Genomic DNA, 20,496 nt, shown 5'->3' with positions numbered 1-20,496 from the left:
AGAGAGGAGGGAAAAAGTGATATTCCGAGTTTAATCGCACAAAATACATACAAGTATCTGTTCGTACGATTACCATGCAGGGGTGTAAAGAAACAACCGAACGCACGCACTACGAATGAAATATGTTCGTTTATATTTCATTCGGAGTGCGTACATTCGCGTTCTATTACACATTCATGCAACAGCGTGCGCAAACGAAAAATACTCTCCGGTCTGGTTAAAAAAAAGAAGAAGCAAGAAGAACAACGTTGCTTTCATTTCCCTTTCCTGACTTGCGCGTGCATCAAAATGCTGCATGGATTCTGGAGCTGCTGTCTTTCTTGATTCTTCCGAGATCGTCATTATTTCGCCGCGTCTGGCAAAGTCCGAAAGAGATTGCGCATTGTCAATCAGTCTCACAAATCAGTCGGATCTACATTAAGCGAATAGCTAGACTCGAGTGTCTCCATCATCCGGTAGATATACATCCTTACCTTACGTCGCGCGCGACGCTTTATACTGACGTCTAACATTCCTCTCTTCCTCTCTCCCTTGTACTCTACCCTCGGGCTAGCCATGATACCTCTGCATGCAACGAACAATCAAGTTCTCAAGGAACGTCATTCCATCTCGCTCGCAGCAAGGAGGCGCCCTGTGCGCGGGTCCATTTTGACCGGTCGCGCACAAAGGGGTGGCTGGTCGGCGCGCGAGTCTTTTAATGGACGAGGTGTAATCGTAGCTCGCATATCACGATGTACGGCGTTTCACCACAGCGTACTACCAGGACACACCACCATGGTGTTCGTATCCCACAATATTCTCCCGTTGCTTTCTCGCGGGGCGCCTCCTTACTTTCCGCCGCGCTCTCACGTCGGGGTGAGCGATGCGGGTAGTTTGCGCGTCCGCGATGAAACTTGTCCTTGGGCCGGCTCGTCTCTCAGACCCCTCCGGCGGCCCACTTTGTCCGCCTTCGTTATTTCGTCGAGGAAGAACGCTTGGACAGGTGGAAAACGGCACGACAGCGTTTGCGAGGCAAGGGACCGGAGAACCGTCTACGTTCGCTGTAACATATGCGTCACGCTGCCTCGCGCAATTGTACGTTACATAAATGGACATTCCTCGAGTGTCCTTCGTGCACGTCGCTGCGACCGGTGTATGCAGCGAGTGCAGACACCTCAATATTTTCAGCAGAGATTATATTTCCTCCCCTTGAGAAAATCCAAAACGGATATTAAACGGGAAGATATGTATGATGTATGTGTTCAGTTTATGCAAACCAAACAAGCTTCTGTGCGATTTTCGCAAATTTTTACGAATTTTGCGTATATCATGATTACTGCATTTTTAATATCAAACCAGAGTAAATATATAAAATGCGGACTTGCAGTAGATCGATCGGGAAAAAATGACGCTCATCCTCGATGCAAAAGTTATTAAAACTACGGACACATAGCTCGAAGTCAGTCAAAGCGCGAGATAATATTCTCGATGAAATATGTCGTGCAAAGAGCAGTTGACGTCATCATTTAAACAATAATCCCGTAATCTGGAGATGAGGATTTTTTCCGGACTGGCACATATTCTCTGGACGTCGCCGCACACGATAGAAATGTTTTTATAAATATTATCATATTTATCACACCATTATTTGTTGTCATCCAAATGACATGCACTTCTCACCAACTCTTCCTGCTGTAAATCTATGCTCATTATACTGCTGTAAAAATCAATAAACACCTCTCTGCCCTCGCCTCACGGCGTCGCAATGTGGCGTGCGGCGCTTTTAGATCATGCACGGAATTTAATCGCGCCACGTGATAACGTCATTTCCATGAAAAGGATGCACAGACGTCACGTCTGCCACCGGAATACTGCATCGTGTTGTTCCAGAAATTATTATATGCGCTTTTAGACGCGCATCCGGGAGCGACGGAAACTTACAAACTCGCTTGCATGAGTGATATCAGTCGGAGCGGCTCTATTAACATTAAAAGGCGTAATTGCCAAAATGAGTATGTATGTAGAAAATTATGATATTATTTATTATACAATATTAGCTATTTATTTTGGCAGATAAAACTTAGAAATTCTTTACTGCTTTATTTTTCTTTAATTCATCGTCTCTCTTTTTTTAAATCGAGTATTTCTCTCTGTCTTGTTAGAGACGTTTATGAGAGAGTTCAAAAATTAATAAGATCGAGTTAAATTACACATACGTTGCTGCGCGAACACCTGTTTGATCTCGATAACGGTGCAATATGTACATAGCCATCCTTTGTCATCGTTAATACCTTTATCACAAAGCGTTCTTTGATTTGAGGCTTCAAAAGTGACATATTGTTATTAATATTATTATTTTAATGCGCGTATTATATCTGTGATGCCTGTATAATGAAAGCTATCAAATTCCTTAAAAATCATTTAGAAATTAAAGCAATGGACTCAATATTTGTACGATATTTGATTTCGTTCTCATTAAAAATAGAGATATCCCATTATAATTAACGTGATGACGTTCCTCGTTAATTATAGAAAAACTTTTCTATCTCTCGTTTGAATTACTCTGCTCGGTGTCACAATTTTTCTGAGAGTGAAGGAGTGAAACAAAAAGAATTCTCGTTGGCACAGCGCAATATATGTAAATAATGGTTCGCCATTAGGACGTAATTAACTGATATAATTGTTGCGCAATCAGTAGAAACTTAAACTGTATTTCCTTCCGGCTTGTTGTATCGATTTACGCTCGTTATTTCGAGTCTCGTGTACATAATTCGCGGTCGGCGCTTAACGGACGGGGCCCGGACTAGCTTTTATAACCCCTGCACTACCTCACCCTCATTGCTCCACGCTGCCTCCCCTGCGTTATCCCTGCGCATTTACTTCGTCGTAATTATATCTCGCCTCTCACGAAGCCCAACCGAGACTTCGTCGAGGATCCATAAATTTCAGCGAAGAATTCGCGGCATCCTGCAGTAACGAATTCCCGAAATTTTCTCGCCAAAAATATTTTAGAAATTCATCCCGCACCTTCCTGCCCCTGCTTCTCACTTTCTTCTGCTTCTTCTTCACGATATCTAGTTGCTTTTTCATTGGTCTCTTATTCTTTTTGATATTCCATGCTATCAGGTAGAATGCACTTTGCGCTCTTTCGCAAAACATACAAAGACGACGAGAAAAAGTTCGTTTCTCTCGCAATGAGTAGAATTCATCGCGCCCATAATTTCCGAGATGGACAAGAATTCTCCCGTTGGCATAATTAAAAGTTCCGTGACTCATTGCGAATGCGTCTCTTAAGCATTTATTAATTCTTAATTCTCGCGTTCAAGAAGGGAGATCGCAGGTCGAGTTTCGTCTATGATTTGCCATCCATTCGTAAGCTTTCTTGCTTTTGTGAGACGAATACTCAGAAAAACCTGTGAAAAACGCTGAAATAATGCCAGCAGGTTTCTAAACCGAGTTAATATCGAGATTACCTTCGTGCTTCCGCATCATGTCGCGAATGGTTCGTAACGCTCGTTTCTAACGTTCAACGCCAATCGGACAGCGCCGTCTGTTTCTATTTCATCGAGAACGCCATCGAGATCGCAATTTCACCAACGTCCAACATCCGCGAACTTGCCCGATTCTTGCGTCGCGCTTCGCAAACACCGCTCTCGTTTCCGTCCAACGGCAAAATTGTCTGATACGCGCGTCTCTTCTCCCGTTCTTCGACCCCTTCCGCACCCCCGCCTCCGCGAAATAAAGTCCGGATAACTCTCGGAAGCGCGCACCACCGCACCGCTCCCCTGGATTCTCGTCCTTTTTTTCTATTACGCCACATTTACCCGGGAAAATAATGCCTGTGCACATTTCACCCGCGTTATCTGCTCGCCGGGTTGTCCTCCCCGCTGCCGCCCCCGCTTTTTGCCGCACATGCCGCGCGGGAGGAGGGTAGACCGACCGTTGCCGCGGAAGCCTGCCAGCCGTCCTACGCTGACGTCGCTATCTGAATTGGAACGGACTCTTCTCAACGCGACCGTTCCCTTGCCGACCCCTGAAACCCACTTCTGTCCTCCATTCTCACGCCCCTCACTCTTCGCGGATATCTCACGCTGTCTGCCATTTATTTCGTCAGACTTGAAAGCTCAGTAATGGACATACACACACACACATATACACATACGTAAATGGTGCAAACATATACATAGACTGTCTCAAAATTAGCCGTGTTTTCTCTTAAACATCGATTCTCTCGATCAATTTCCAGACGGTATTTTCGAAATGATGATATGGTTGACGTGGGACGCCCTGTATGTACACGCCGTGGTTCAGCAACGTTCCGTAATATCCGCGATGCGGCAAAGGGTCGTTCGCCTGACTTTCCTGGGGCGAGACAAGATTTCGCGGAATCCTCTTAGGGGAAGATAAAGGAAGGCGGGCGGCGAGCCGCGATCTTGAATTTGGATTTTAACGAGCGCGCAAGGTTGCTTAATGCAGATATCGAATGGGGTCTTGTTTCAGCCTCCCACTCGGTCGTTAAAGGTAAAATATTCAAAGGTGATTCGCGGTGGATGCGCGTTAACGCCGCTCGCGAATATTCTTACGGGAATATACGTGGTGGTCATATTTCTCGTACGAAAACTCTTCCGGGGGAATTCTCGCATCTTTCCCAATATGCAATATCGGCCTTACCTGTAATTACTGGTAACACGCGGGCTTTGACAGGATTCTTCGCCGGCGGTAGCAACAGATCTATCTTCCTCCAACGCGAAAATTTAACGCGAGACCGCGGTAGGAACTTTTAAATTTTCAGTATAAAAACTTTCAACTCAATTTTTCATAAATCCCGCGTGGAACTACCCAGAAAAGTCAGATCTTCTTATCTATTTACAGCGTTGAATCTCGCTTCGCACAAGTTCGTTAATCTTCCATAATAAATATTCACATATACGTAGCTGCATTTAGACTTTTCGTAAAGTTTTCAAGAAATTGATGGCAGATCTCTCGTAGAGAATCCACGACTGAAAAGAAGATACAGTAATTTTAGGACAATTTAGCTATAAGTATACGAAAATACGTCCAAATCTGGAACATAATCCGAATCGAGAAAGTCACTCGCGGAACGATCGCGATAAATCGACGTGAGCCATTACATCTCCCCTTATATCCTCCGAGCTCCACGGTATGTCCTCTTCGGCGAAACGTCCACCATTTATCTCGGCGGAGATGCGTGGAGCTTCTTGGCACGACAAACGTTATACTTGTTTAGCTCATCCATGAGACGTCATAAACAAACCGGAGGAAACTGTTGCCTCGTAGTGCGCAGTGTGTCTTCGAATAACAGTCGAGCTTTATCACACTCTAAGTCTTGATTTTCCGCGGGTCGTAGATCCATTAAGAATACACGAAATTGATGGTGGCGTCACAATTCCGGAAAGACGTTGACGTAACAACGTATGTAGATATAACAGCTATCACATTAGACATAACTAAAACAAACCTTCAGTAAAAATGTAATCTCAAAAGATTCTAAAAGGAACATCTCGCGCTCATCCGCAAAGATCAAATGGAGTGCATTATTAATATGGAAGCACGTGGAAATACGCGAGTTATCCGATTGAGGCGTAACATCAGACGTTCAAAAGATTTAGCAGATAAGGATGCGCAAGGGGACAGCGGCTTTCTGTATAGAGGATGCAGCATGCTGAGGGAGGGTTGACGAAGGGTCGAGAAAAGTGCAAAATTGGCAACTTGATGGAACTCGATGACGTCAGCGCCGGTTCGTTCCGATATGGAGGTAATGGGGCAAAATAAAATCCTCGGGGAAGGTTGGACGTTGTTAGACGAGAGGGGTGCAAGGGGTGGGGGAGAGGCGGACAGCGAGAGAGAGAGAGAGAGAGAGACGGGTGGATGGGTGCATCAAGCCCCACAATGGCGGTCACCGCGAAGACGATAGCCGATATTCATGAATCATCCGATCGTAATACCCGCAGGTCCGCCTTTTATTTAACACGAGAGTTCTCCCTCGACGCACTTGCCCAACACATTTTCAATATATTATTTTTCCGAAATAGAAACTCGCGCTTAAATTTATTTCCTGAAAACGTTCTCGCGATAAAGACAACTTAATTTTATATTTACATGTTATTCTTAATATAAAAACATTAAACAGAGATCAGAATATGACAAAGAATCTCGCAACACGACTCGTTAGAGAAAAATTCACGATTCTATTCTACGAGTATTATTTACCATTACATTACCACGTTCGTTTATTCCCGTCTCAAAATTCCATTTTCTCGGTCAAGTAAGCCAGAAAAAAATAGATTAACATAAGAAAGATGCTGAGGCTATGTAGACGTAAAGGGCCTTTACGTATGATTAAGGCGGACGTAGCCCCGGTCGCAATCGGAGAAAAGCGTATTGTCTGCTCGAGATTTGCTCGTCGTGGAATTTATGCGCCAAAAATCCGCCTCCTCAGCGGTGTAACAATAATGTGCCGCGCCGTCTCAGCCGAGGCAACAATAATCACCACAGGGTTATATGGCAATCAGAAAGCCGAGCGGGGTGCAGAGAGGTTGAAAGACGCGGTTGGGGGAGACGAACACGAGGGTGAGCGTCGCAAATTGAAACAAATGGAGACTTATATGCATCGCTGCGCATTCCGCAGTTTTACTGCCGGCTCATTTCATCCCCGGCCAGCGAGAACGTGCTTTTATTGCTGTTACGACGTTATGGTCTTTCACCGTTATTGTCACTGCTTCTCCGGGGGTTCCCGAGTCGTTCCGCGCCGAAGGAAACGGACACGGGATGTCGGAGGTCGATAGAACGCGCTGCAAAGAAACGTGTCCAAGAGCGCGGCTGACCAGTTCCGTCCGTTACTACTGACGGCGTAACTGCGCGCGTTCTACTTGCGAATAAAAATTTAACGCAGACTGTACGGGCGAGCGATCGTGAATGCAAGTAAACTTTTACCCGCAAACCCCTCTGGTTTCTTCGCCTAGCAAAAATTGTCTCAAACGTATCTTCTGTAATACATACTTTCTATAATGCATACTTTAATTTCCAACGTTAAATGTCTGTACGAAAAGATTTGATCTTTTCATATCTGCATTATATTTATAACGTATAAATTATACTCTTACTTGTTTATCTACCTTGCTGTATATTAATTTTACGTTATTATATTTATAACATATAAATTATACTCTTACTTGTTTATCTACCTTGCTGTATATTAATTTTACGTTATTTAGGTTAATTTGCATTATACGTTGTAATATTATTACGTAAAATAGCGGCAATCAAGAGATAATATAATTATACAATATCATCATTAGATAACAGATGTGAAGCTATTTATTATTCGCGAGACGTTATCTTAAGTTAAGTGTTCCATAATACCGTGAAAATCTCTGTGAATATCTATGAAATTGTAGCTTTTCATGTTTCCTGCTAAGTAGGAGTAAATCGGATTGAGGGATAAGTCGTAAGTCGGATGACGCCAGATGAACGAGGATATTGGTAACAACAAAAGGCCGAAGCCCTCTGCGATAATACGTCGAGAGTTAAATTATTGACTTTTAAACCCCGAAAGAATTATTTTGCGATAATCCTAGCGCAGATTACGCCGCGTGCGCGTTAAATCCGATAAGACTCTTCGTACCTGAAGAATGATTTGGAATTTCAATCGTTGAGACGAAATTTTCGTCTAACTCTCGCGTAATAGCCTTCGACATTTATTGCCGAAAGTTTCAAGTGTTCGCCGCCCATCTATCCGGAAATGTTCTTACACACGCAACCAGTTTCTACCCCGCGATTAATCGATTTAGAGTACACGATTGCGCGCGGTGCAAAACGCTAGGTACCCCCGTTGCATCGATTTAAACGTATAAAGACAAGATCGTGCCGAGAACGTGCCGTTCTTCGCGAAAAACAAAACGGACTCATCATTAAAAAAAAGTTTGCCTGCATCTGTACACTATATAAGATGCATCGCGACTACCATCGCGATATTTTAGTATCAATCGCTCGATTAATCTCGTCTTGCTACTAAAAAGGCCATTTCTTTTTTATGCCATTTCTTTCGTCCACCTTTTGCCTCTTCCATAAAATATCCGTTTGCGGAGACGCGGTCCTCTCGAAATGACCGATCCAATTGATATCGGGTTACCGATTCCGGGTCATCGGGGGAGTCCATCGTCTATCGGTCCCGGCAAACACGGCAAGTCAGATTCGTGGGATCACATTCTCGGCCGAGAGTCGTAACTTGACTGGGAGCAGATAGGTACTGCCAGGACGTGGAGGGTCGGCGACGCCAATGGGGTTACGGCGGAAGTAGACGGCGAGCGAAAAATCGCCGGCGAGGAGGCATGGCGGGAATAAAAGTAACGGGACAGATAGGAAGAACATTTCGAACTACCATTGCAGATGGTAAACTTGCTATCGGCGGCGGATAGATATAGACGGCGTAGTTCCCAATGCGCTCTCCGGGGATGCCGGAGGATGTACGAGGGGAGAGATCCGACGGGACAAACCTACCCTCGTCCCTGCCCGTCTTTCCCGTCATTGTCTCGGCGAACTTTTCGGCGGGAAAGCTCGGCCGACGTCGCGGCGATGCAGGCCGACAATACCTCTTAAAAGTTACATGCACATTCCGCCGGCGCGTCGCGACTTCTTTCACGTGCACCTCGAATTTCGCCCCAGTCGTATCGTATCTCGGATGTCCGGACTGCCACGGCTGAAATACAAGAATTATTCACACGAAAGACGGGAAGACGGGGACGCTGCGGCGCCGCGAACAGCACGAAGATCGAAAGTTATCTTCGAGTTTCAGGGGGTGGAGTATGCGTTCATGTGAATATCGCGAGAAAAGCTTCGCGGTTTTGTCGCTAACAGAAATTAATTCAGTTTCGACTGTACGTATTCTACGCAGCCGGCTACTGCCGGGATGGCTTCCGCCCGTTCCGTACGTGCATCCTCGCTGATTTCTAACAAGCATGACTCTTTCGCGAAGAGACGGCGGCACGTACGCCGCGGGGAGTTTGTCAAAGTAATTCGAGCTTTCTTCAGCGCGCGATTCCAGTCACGTAGCACCGAGCTCTCGTCTTTACCTCCTTGGATCCTTATTATCCTATATCCGCAGCCATAATCCCTGTCCTTCCGGGATGACCTCGGCCGAGCCGTGAAATCGTAATAACATTCGGATTTAACGTTCTAATCATCCCTCGACGAGCAAGGACTTTGCGACACTGATGTCGAAAGCGTACGAGCAATTTTTCATTGGCCACCATCCTCGCTTTAAACCGCACGTACCAAAATAAGGATCACGCGCGCGGAATCTTATTAACCTTTGCTCTGTGCAAGTATTTTTAGTCTGCACGGATGAAGGCTATGATTGCATAGCGGGGAACATGTTATTTCTCTCATACAAGGAAAGTTTAATGAGAAAATTTTGTGCAAATTATATACCACGAAATTACATATTTGATAACATTTACGATAGGGTATTATTATACCCCGTGACGGAGTTCTCGCGGATAACGTCGACCGGCTTACGGATTAAGGATGCAAAGTATAATAGTATCGCAGCTTTTTATCGAGAGCGTTATTAAGGGGAAGCGAAAATTATGCATTTTGCATTTAGCACTGCACGAAGTAAACAATAAACACGCAACGGCAGGGCGGCCTCGCAATAAACGCCGGCGATTTACGACGACGGAATACTCCCCGTGTCGTTTGAAAGTATTACGCGGAATTATTCACGGTCTCTGCTAAACAGCTGCCGCACTCGAACGCTTTCGTTGCCAAGGCTATAACCGGTCGTCATGATTTAAATGGCCGGGTGTTACCTAGTAATTTATACGGTGTCCCGCGATGCTAAAAATAAAAATCTCGCAGTTCGGCGATGTACGTCGAATTGGATTCGGATATTCATAGATCGCGCGATCACGTGTTGGCCAGCGTACACGCGGCGCACGAAATGGCTCACGCACTCGCAAATACGCTGTAAGTCTCAAAGCTTACCCCCGTAACGCGATTCTCGTCTGTTAATTTAATTAGAAAACGCGTTTTCTGTTTTCGAATCCAATTCACGACGTCGCGCCGGCAGTATCGATCACCCGCGAGCCCCGTGTTTCATTCCTCCCTCAGCAGGAAGGAAAGGGAGGAGCGACCGTGAAAATATAACCCGAATGAATCTGGCAGTAAAGTAATTATTTCCTGACCTCTCTCCCGTCCGTTCCTTGGATTATGCTTTGAATAAACCATAGCGACGTTCGAATATACGCCGGCGGTAGCCCGGAAAAAAAGCCCCTCTCGCTCGGATAAAAAAAAGGGGAGAAAAAGGTGAGAAAAACAGCATTTACGCGGCACTCCCGTATTTTTCAATTTGCTACGTATACACCTTCCCTCGTCGCGGCTTAACACGCTTTTTTTACGAAATCCCTTTCATTTTCGAGCGGAATACCCGGCGCCACCGCTCTCCGTATGTGCTAACGAGAAAAAAAGAGAACGCGCTCGCAAAAGTGGACGTATGCCGATCGCCGAGTCGCCGAACGCTTTCGCGCATTTCGCCACTTAATTCGCGACCACACCGCGCCGATAAATAATCCAATATGCGCGTCTGCCGGGAAAAAAGGAAGAAAAACTACGACCGCGCCGGTTAACTCCGCTGTTTCTCCGCGTACCTTCATCCGCGAATGAGATGCACGGCGGTAAAGAAAAAGAGGATGAATGTGTTGAATTATCGATACGTTCGATTTTTGTGATTGCGGTAAGAACGAGCGACCGATCGAGCGAAGTTTATTTGAACGCAATTTCGCTGAATCTCAAATGATCATCATTCTTATTCTTTAAGATTCCATTTGTTCTCTTCGCTGGCAGAATGATGGATAAAGATATCAGCAGCGAAGAAGATTGCAATTTCTTCTTTGTGCTCTCTCCGTATTAAAAGCGATACCAACAAATGCCACTATTTTGTTCGCTTAAAAGAATGCGCTTGGAGAGAATCTTTTTCCATAAAAATTGCGATGAAATTTTTTTCTAACGGATATTTGGTTAATCGCGAAATGGCTCTCGCGAATCTCCATCGAAAAGTGCTCGAGATTTTGTGGGATTAGCGCACGCAAGCACGTCTCTTCTCGGCGCGTACGTACACGCATACGCATGAGCAGGCATGCGAGTGCTCTTGCGAATGCACGGAGGTGAGTCGTCTTACCCTCGCGATACGAACGCCGTCGCGAATACCTTTCGCGAATATGCGTACTCATGGTACGCCATGCGGAAAGACGCCCGCCCGTCGCCATCGTCGTCGTCGACGTCAACGTCGACGTCGTCACATTGACGGGACGATGCGCTCACGTCGGGGCGCACACCGCGCGCGCGAGTGCACACACGTCGTAATTAATCAACCTGTCTCGCTTCGCCGTAATTCGTGGGGTTTTTGCTCGTGCAGGGGGAGAGAGAGAGAGAGAGAGAGAGATTCTCTCCATCTCTTTATCTTTCCGCCGAATTATCTGCGCCTCTCAGTTTATCAGTCACCGCGCGCGCATAATTTCAACCCTGGTGTCTACCGACGAGGGAAACACGTCTCGTATTTTTTTCCTGCCGCGATGCGACCAGACACGGCCGCAGAATTTTTCCGCACAATTTTAACACTATATCACGAAGGATCTCTCGCGAAAACGCTCGAACGCGATGCGGGTGTGTCGCGCGCGCACGCCTGTTCTCCTGATTCGTTAATAAATGTGCATAAGCTAAGGGTGTCACGCGGTTTACTCTCATGTGGCTCTCACGGCTTAGCGTGTTATTGCCGCCCTCGAGCTATTCATTTAATGATTAACTCGATGACTGGCATGGCAGCTACGCTATCCGTGTCATTATCATTTTCACGCATCAATAATTAACTGAATGCGCAAATGGCACTCTTGCGCGTGTATTTAGTGTAACGATTAATTATCGAACGAGCACGGAAAACCTCCATGCTGCAAAATAACGCACGTATGATACTTGTATACTGCATTTCACACATTTATTAGGAGTGTGATTTAGTTTTGAGAGTTTTGCAACAGATGGCTGTAGCGTCAGTTTGTTTCAATAGCTGTTTCCGATAACTGTTGTTTCTTACAGTGTTGACATTATCCATGACATTTAGTAGCATTATAGCAATAGATGCAATAACAGTCGTGTTTATATCATCGTAAAAATGCAACTTCCGAAACAGCATGTTCGACATGCGTTGCTTTTGTTTTTTAATCAAAAGAAAACTGCGGCTGAGGGTTATAGAATTCTTGTGGAAACTTATGGTGATTCTGCCCCATCAATTAAGACGTGTCAATACTGGTTTAGACGCTTTAAAAGTGGTGATACTGATGTGAAGGACAAAGAACGCTCGGGACAACCAAGCAAGCTTGAAAATGCAGATTTGCAAGCATTATTGGACGAAAATCCGACAGAATCCACTTCAGAACTTGCCAGAGCATTAAATGTTGATCGTGCAACAGTTACCAAACATTTACATGAAATGGGAAAAATTCAGAAAGAAGGGAAATGGGTTCGACATCAATTATCGGAAAGTGCCATTTGAACATTTGCATTTCGTTGATCGCCAGGCAAAAAACGAAGAGTCTTTTGTCTCGGATTGTTACTGGGGATGAAAAGTGGATCTATTTTGATAATCCGAAACGCAGAAAATCATGGGTGGATCCAGGCGAACCATCAACATCCACTCCGAGACGCAATATTGACGGTTCAAAAGTAATGCTCTGTATTTGGTGGGATAGTGTACTATGAGCTGTTAAATCCGCATGAGACTGTCACGGCTGATCGTTATCGACACCAATTGTACAAGTTGAAGCAAGCATTGGACCAAAAACGACCACCAATTGCGAGTAAACGACGGAAAGTGATTCTTCTTCGTGACAACGCTCGACCTGACGTTGCGTTATCAGTGAAAGAAACACTATTAGAGCTCGAATGGCAAGTCTTACCGCACCCCGCGTATTCTCCGGACAGTGCTCCATGCGATTATTATTTGTTCCGGTGGATGCAACACGCTTTAGAGGATACACACTTTCATAATTTCGAAGAAGTGCGAAAATTCGTCGACGAATGGATCAACTGAAAAGAAGAGTCATTTTATCGTGGTGGAATCGATCTCTTGCCAGAAAGATGGGAAAAAGTTATAGAAAACGAAGGAAAATATTTTGATTAAGGTATTCATTCATTATCATATTTAAATACATGCGTTTTTGAGCAAAAAAAACCCTCAAAACTAAATCACACCCCTAATACTTTAAAATCTACACACATATAATAATTAACTGAATACATAATTCGGCGGAAACGCGATTCGTTATGAGGGGGAAAATTATTTTTATTTTATTGTCCGCATTTACCTGCATCGAGCGCATTTTCAGTTTATAAATGGCCGCTGTTATTTTGGCAGCGATATTCCGGTCTTGGTACATTGAATTATCAAATTAGGCGAGAGTTACGACAGCGATCTCCCCAGGTCTTTACACATGTTGTCTGCGGAACGTTCTTCGCAATATTCCTGCGCCGCATGTGCGGCCGCGTCCCTCGTATCCCAGCAGAAGCATTTTCACCTGGATGTACGCTCGTAATCCGCCAAGTGGAAAAAGGCCACCGTAAAATTCACAGGAGAAATTCTCGCGCCCGTCGCGACGGCCGGAAAACTCAAGTAAGTTCGCTCAAATTGCTCGTATCATCTCCCACCGCGCGTAATATCTATTATCGTTTCGGTTTACATTTATACCTCGCGCATTTATCGCGCCGTAATTGTGTCTGTCTTACTGGATTTCGCCCGCTAATTTATCCAATAAACGTCTAATATTACTTGCCGCGATCGTGGCAGCTTCACGTTAATTCTCCCCCGATTTCTCCGGCGCTTAGCACGGCGATTATTAATAGCACGATTTAAGCTCTCCGATTTATTTCCTCCTTTGCGCGATGGCTTGAAAGAATCTTCTCGACATTCAAGTGGCTTTTGCTCTCTGTCTCTCTGATTTTATTTCAAACAGTCTTCTTGCTCTATCCAAAAAGATTAGTTCGTAATAAACTTCTGGTTTAATTTGTTATCGTCATCGCCGAGCAAGCTGTCAATGATTTTGGACGAATTGTTAGTTGTGCCGGTAAAGCTCGTCCCGTCAATCATGCTGACTGACATGACACACACGCGTCATTAGAGACGTCAGTCCGCGTGTTTCATGCAGCACGCACCGTACGCGGATACCGTATTGTCCGGTGATTTTCTAGCCACCCCCTTGGAAGGGGATCTTGTAGGGGATCTTGAATACTTAAAACCGTGACGTTGGTCGTCCTTTCGTCGCCTTTACAGGATGACTTTACGAGGTTTCCTGTCAGAGCGAGATACAGCAGGTGACAAATTATCCGGTAATCTTGCCTTCATAGGCAAGTCGTCGACATCATCGTCGTGTCATCGTTTGCTTGCACATTGCTGTCGCATAAATTCGGCTTATATCTAATGAACCACTCTGTGTAAACGCCATACAGTTTGGATACGTATGTGTATATGCAGTGTACATATAAAGAGAGAATTATACATATGTACGCTTTTGAGCTTTCTCCTTCCGCGTAGTCTGTAAAGCCCTTTAAAAGCGGCCGGAAGTTAAATGCGCGATCATCACCGAGGACCGATCGAATCGTGGATCCTCTTGGACGATGGTCGATTTCGCGCAATGGCCAATACGAAGGGGACTAGATTTCCGGAGGCGACGGATATAACGTGCAAGCTCCGTGCTTTCTATCGCCTGGAATCACGCTCGCGCAACCTGCTGACGATGATTGGTTCGAGCCCGACAATACATGGACAGTTCGTGCGGATTCGAGCCGGAATCAAATCGCGCGACTGAGATTTGGCTCCTGTTGTCCGCTTTGCAACAATCCGCTGTACACACTGTGACAACGAGGTGTCTGGATTGATTGCAAATGCATACTACAGAAGCGCGTTGCAAGAAAAAACATGAAAGCAATAATGTAAAATAATCTAAAATTGCATTTCCTTTTAAAATATTATTATGTACATATGTATTCCAAGAACTTTTCTGACCAATTCAAATGTTTATCTTCAATTTAATTTAGTGTCTGTTTGGATGTTGATTTTTATTTTTCATCTCAATTTCATGCATTTGTTACACTTTTCCTCTGTTAATAACTATTTCCTCATTTTCCGGTGTTTACAGTCACAATGAAATTTCGCTTCAGCTGCTCTCGACGCGTAGATAGCGAGTATTCATGTCATTAATCACGATGCTCGATGCATACAGTTATGCATTTTTATCTCAAATATTTGCGATGCCGCGCATAACGCCATGATTAATTAATTACACGGAGTTCAAACAATGGTGGAAGCATCACGCGTATCTTGCGCGAGGTGTTTGGCCAACACAATGATATTTCTGCATTTTTGTTACATATCCTCGACGAAAAGCGTCCCTTTCCTGCGAATATTCGAAATTAGCTTTTTCGCGCAATGACATCACTGCGCAAGCCGCAGTGGCCGCGCATGCAAAAGCCGGATTATATTAATTAATATAAACGTGCTGAAACAAAAGCATCGCGATATGCCGCCTAAACAAAAAATGTAACGTAAACATATTTTATTATAATATAATCTTGGTTTCTTTGCATAATATAAAAATTTTTAATTATTATGCTAGCCTCGGTGTCAAACAGTTTTTGTTAAATTATGACATCAAGTCCGGTGTTTGCCATGTGAAACCCGACTCCACGTAATTAAGAGAACCGCAATTAAAAGATACAAATTCTATAGATACGCGGAAATGCGCGCACAGTACGCCATAGGTATGTTCCTATCCGATGAGAGGATACTAAAAGCGTGGCAAAAAGGGAATCTCGAATAGCACGAACACGAGTGCGTAGTACATAAACCGCTGGATGAGAGTATCATTATTCGACCAGTGTTTCAATTTACCTCAAACAAAAATGATACCACCCCCCCCCCCCAGCCAAAGTGATGTAATTTTTCGACGCGCCGATCACCCGCTTTTTCTCGTGCCGATACATTGAAAAGGCAAAAACATCGATGTTTTTGAGAGACAAAAGAGAAAGGGAGAACGAGAGAGAGAGAGAGGAAGAACTCGGTTAGAACGCGTTAACAACCTCAACCTGGTCCAGCTTTTTGCTGCTCTTTTTCCCTCTCTCTCTTTTTCTCTTTCTCTTCTTAACCATTCGCAAACATCCATCTCTCTCTAACTCTTCTTCTCCGACTGTGCTTCTCTTTCTCTCTCTCCCTTTTTCTGTCTCTTTCGCTCCATTGCGCTAAACCGTTCGTACTATCCGTCTCTCTCCGTCATCCCCCGATTTCAGCACATAGATTACGACCATCGGCACGCGCGTATGGCGTGCGCCCATAAAAACCGACCATGTATAAAACCGTCGTGTTCCCGCGTGCTCGACGAGCGAGCATTTTCGTCGGCTCCCTTACCCCACCGGTTCTTTTTTCGCAAAGTCCATCCGTGTCGCCCGTCAACGTCGTGCCGCGCGCAGAAAAGCACGTCGGAGAACAAGAAACGTAAAGAATGATGGCTCAGCCGTTCCTTACATTTCCGGAGCCGGGCGCAAAATTTGCACGCGAAATTCGCGTTACCTTGAAAAAGCGTGTTCGTTGACAGACAAACGATTTTCTTGACGCCGAGTTTCTGCACATAGAATTTTTAATCGACTACTTCAATCATCCACAAATCACATGTCTTTTGTAAATAATTTATTATATTAGCTCGCCATTTACTTGCAATTTATTTCTAAACATACTCACGATTTTCATATGAATAGTCTCGACTATTTTGAAAATATGCTCCGAAATATTTAAATATTTCAACTGAATCTAACCTAACTTAATCTAATCTAACGTATGCAAATATTTCATGATTACCAAAATATTACCGAAATAATCATCGATACCTTAAGCAATCTCTAAAAGGCATTTTTAATCGGTTTCCTCAGCGAAAAGTGTAGATTATGAAAGAAAACCTTCGTTTCTCCATAAAATGTTCCCCCTTTCATACGCAAAATGGAAAACTGTCCCTGCAAACGGATGAGCTTCCGGAACTGCTGTAACGCTAAAGTTGTCATGGACTTACCGTTGACGACAGCGATGACGCCGAGGACGCACAGCAGCAACGATCTCGCGCACATCTTGTCTCCTCCTCTTCGGATGGCCCTCCGCGGTGAAAGAAAAGCGAAGAGAAACAGGCGCGCGCGAATCCTTACGTGGTTCTATCGAGCATCGTCCGCCCTCGTCCGGTTGATGGCGTGGGATCGATCCTGCGTCCAATCAGTCAGTCTGGATCGATCAGTCGACAACGTGCGCGGAGACGTTCCTCGCAAGGGCTGCACCCGTCATCATCGCCGAGTGACTCCGAAGATGCCGCGAGTCCGCATCGGGACAAGCTGGATTCACCCGTTTCCCCCCTTCCTCCTCTTACCGCGAAGACGGTGATGTCTCAATTAGCGGACCCTGAGTATCACGCAGAGTCAGGCAGAAGCGTTGGGCTACGACTGCGAAAGATCCGATCGCTAATTAAAGCCGATCGCATTAATGGGCTCTTAACCGCCGCGGTCCGGAAGTGCCCCGATCGAAATTCTATCTTGCTCGTCTAACTTGCCGCCCGTAATAACCCCCGAGACTCCGGAGCTTCCGAGTCTTGCCCTGCTTCCTCTCGTCCCTTCGTCTCGCCCTTTGACGCCGCTCTCTCTCTCTCTCTAAACGTCTTTCCACATTCTCTGCTTCCTCGCGCGCTCCTTCCGCTTCTTCCTCTTCAGCCGGTTGCCGCTGCTTCGACCTCAGTTTCTTTCGTCTAGCCTCAGGATATGATGCTCCCTGCGAATCCTCGATCTGCTTGTTTGTTCTCGGATGACGTCAGCCGCCGAAAGCTACCCCCGTGATTCCTCACGAGAACGAGCTTCCGCGATCGGGGAGCCTCTCCGCGTTCGCAGAGTAACTTAGTGAAGTAACTTAAAGTGCCCCTCAGCGCGCAACCAGACGTTCCTCCTATTCATCGAATAGTCGAAGTTTTTATCTTTGATCAAAGCGTCCGATCGACCCGAACGGGGGATGCTAGGCTCCGGCTTAATTATCTCTCCCTTTTTTCTCTTTCTCTCTCTCTCTCTCTCTGAAATCAAAAGTTACGACTTGCGTCCGGAGTTTAATGGAGTAATCCCTTTATGTCCCCTCTTGTGGACGTAACTTTCTACGCGGAACCGCCGAGCATCCCGCTTTATTTGAACGAGAAGAAGAAACGTGGATTTTTACAAAATATCACGATTCGCCAATTCACGCGTCAGCTGTTCCTCGGTATTTTCCCCCTCGCCGCACGAAGTTTCAAAACTTGTAAGGAATGGCGCGCTTGAGTCGCCGGGTGAGTTTTGGGGCGCGAGGGTTGAATTTCGCGCTTCAACCGCACGACAACCGCAAGACACCTCCGACCACGGCGAGCTCGCGGCGCTTACTGAGCTTGCGGAAAAGCTCCTCGAGGAGCGTCCGCGAGAGATGAGAGCACGTTTCTCACCCCCACCGGCGACGCGCGATTACGTTGCGCGCCGCGCGCGCTGATTGGCCGGGCATGCGCCCGAAAGCTCGTCGAGTAACGTGCGTGCCCTCCTGGCTCGAACGAGGAGAGGGTGGCTGATGGAGGGACGTAGGGGGCAACGTGAAAGCGCCACGATGCTTTTGGAGTACCGACTGCCGAGTAGTGTTGAAGCGCTGTTGAAACCGTCGGTAGTGGGGCGACAACGCGACAGGGGTTGAAGGAGGAGGATAAAGGAGGATGAGAGACGCGCGCGGTGCAGAAAGGACACCAGGTACATCGCGCTTGCACACGCGTCGAGCTTGCGGCAAAAGTTATGACCTCAAAGGGGTCGTTAACGAGCGCCCGCCAAATTAGTATAACAGCGCGCCCTTCGTTCTATCCTCCCTATGCTTCCTCCGCCCCCTCCCGGTCCCATCACGCCTTTCTACCTCCCCCGAGAGTACCGCCGTGTCCTCCTTCTATCTATCTACGCGGACAGCTATTTTTGATCGGACTCAAGTGCGAGTACTATCCATCATCTATCTGTCGGACGGCTAGAAAGGCGAATTGTACGCGATTATCTATCGGTTCATTATTGGACTCATTCACTTTATGATCGATTACTGTGATTGTGTTTGCAGATTAGTACCGCAAGATATGGCGCTTTATGACGAGATATGGCTCTTTTCAGAATATTTTAGAAATGAAAGAAATTCAATTTTATAAATGAAAGAAATGTAACTCAGAAAAAAATTCTTTGAATTTTACAAGAACATATGCATTTTTTGTTTATACACTTTATAAAAGGATGATGTAAAAACATTTAGCGTACTATTTCTTGAATCACATTTTGTGCGTCGTGACACATCTGATTGTAATCTGCAGACAATAAATCTACATTAAATGCAAAGATTTATAGAAATAGATAAATTGCATGAAACATTAATGACAAGAAAAATGTAGCCTAAGATTTTTAATACTGCGAACAATTAACTAATAATATTGCCACACATGATAATAGTATGATAATAGTATTATCAGAAACATATCACTTTTATCAACTAGGTTAAACGATACAATACTCAAAGTAATTATCTCTATGTTTTTAATAATTTTTTCATTTATTATATTACCCATTTATTGTGATAAATGCATTAATAAAGTCATGATTCTTTTATGAAGAACGATCTACAGAATCTATATCTATATAAATATCTATCTTTTCTGGAAATTGGAGAGTAGCTTTCGAAAAGCCATTACTCAACTAAAGTATTATATAGAACCAAATCGTGCATGAGCAACATCGCAACAAACCGCCGTGTCCAGAATAAAGCTCGCAATCTGCGTGCTCCTCGTGATATCCCGTTCAGGGCAGAATACTTTCGCATTGCACTCTTTCCGGGGGATAACGTTTACGTTCGCAATTGCTTTTCATTGCGCGAAGCTTGGCGAGGCGCCCGCAGGAAGTAAAAGTAAAAGCTACGATGGGGCGCACCGGCGATCGACGCGGGGTGGCAACCACCTCTGAATTTCGTGAGGGACAACTTCGGAAATGCCGGCGACATCGTCCGGCGCTGGTAGTGCAGTCAATATATAATGCGCGACGTGTTCCTGCATTTCAAATTACTGTGCTACCGGCGCGGCGACGGACGTACGAGCATCGCTTCCCGATGGTGCCGGCGATCGCCCCGGCACCATCAGCACCGGCACCCTGGACACTATGAACCCGAGCAATCTCTCTGTCCACGCTCCTCCGCATGGTACATCGTGTTCGGATGGTTATCATTCCCGGTTTTAGGGGCGACACGTTATTTCGACGCAGCACGCAGCAGATTTACGATCCGAGAGCCTCCCCCGAGTGGCGAATTCCCTTTTGTAGCCTTACGTTGATAAGGTATACATACACGATGCGTATATACGACGCTCGGAACAACTTTTACGCGCGCAATTATTTTACATGCTCCCG

General features: G+C 45.4%; 1 protein-coding gene across 2 annotated transcripts in view; it reads right to left on the bottom strand.

Annotated features, from left to right (window-relative positions):
• The window catches only part of LOC105281361 (carbonic anhydrase-related protein 10), a 131,717-nt gene extending 113,214 nt beyond the window's left edge, over positions 1-18,503 (bottom strand). The window contains exon 1 of one of the 2 annotated variants that reach the window (XM_011342511.3): positions 17,103-18,503. In XM_011342511.3, coding sequence (XP_011340813.1) covers positions 17,103-17,157 — 55 coding nt within the window. In that variant the 5' untranslated portion in view covers positions 17,158-18,503. The remainder of the gene's footprint in view (positions 1-17,102) is intronic. The other variant, XM_011342512.3, reaches the window with a different exon arrangement.
• Between the last annotated feature and the right edge of the window lie 1,993 nt (positions 18,504-20,496).

The sequence above is a fragment of the Ooceraea biroi genome, chromosome 3 (assembly GCF_003672135.1).
Source record: "Ooceraea biroi isolate clonal line C1 chromosome 3, Obir_v5.4, whole genome shotgun sequence".
NCBI classification, from domain to species: Eukaryota; Metazoa; Arthropoda; class Insecta; order Hymenoptera; family Formicidae; genus Ooceraea; species Ooceraea biroi.
This window is presented reverse-complemented; position numbering and strand designations above follow the sequence as displayed.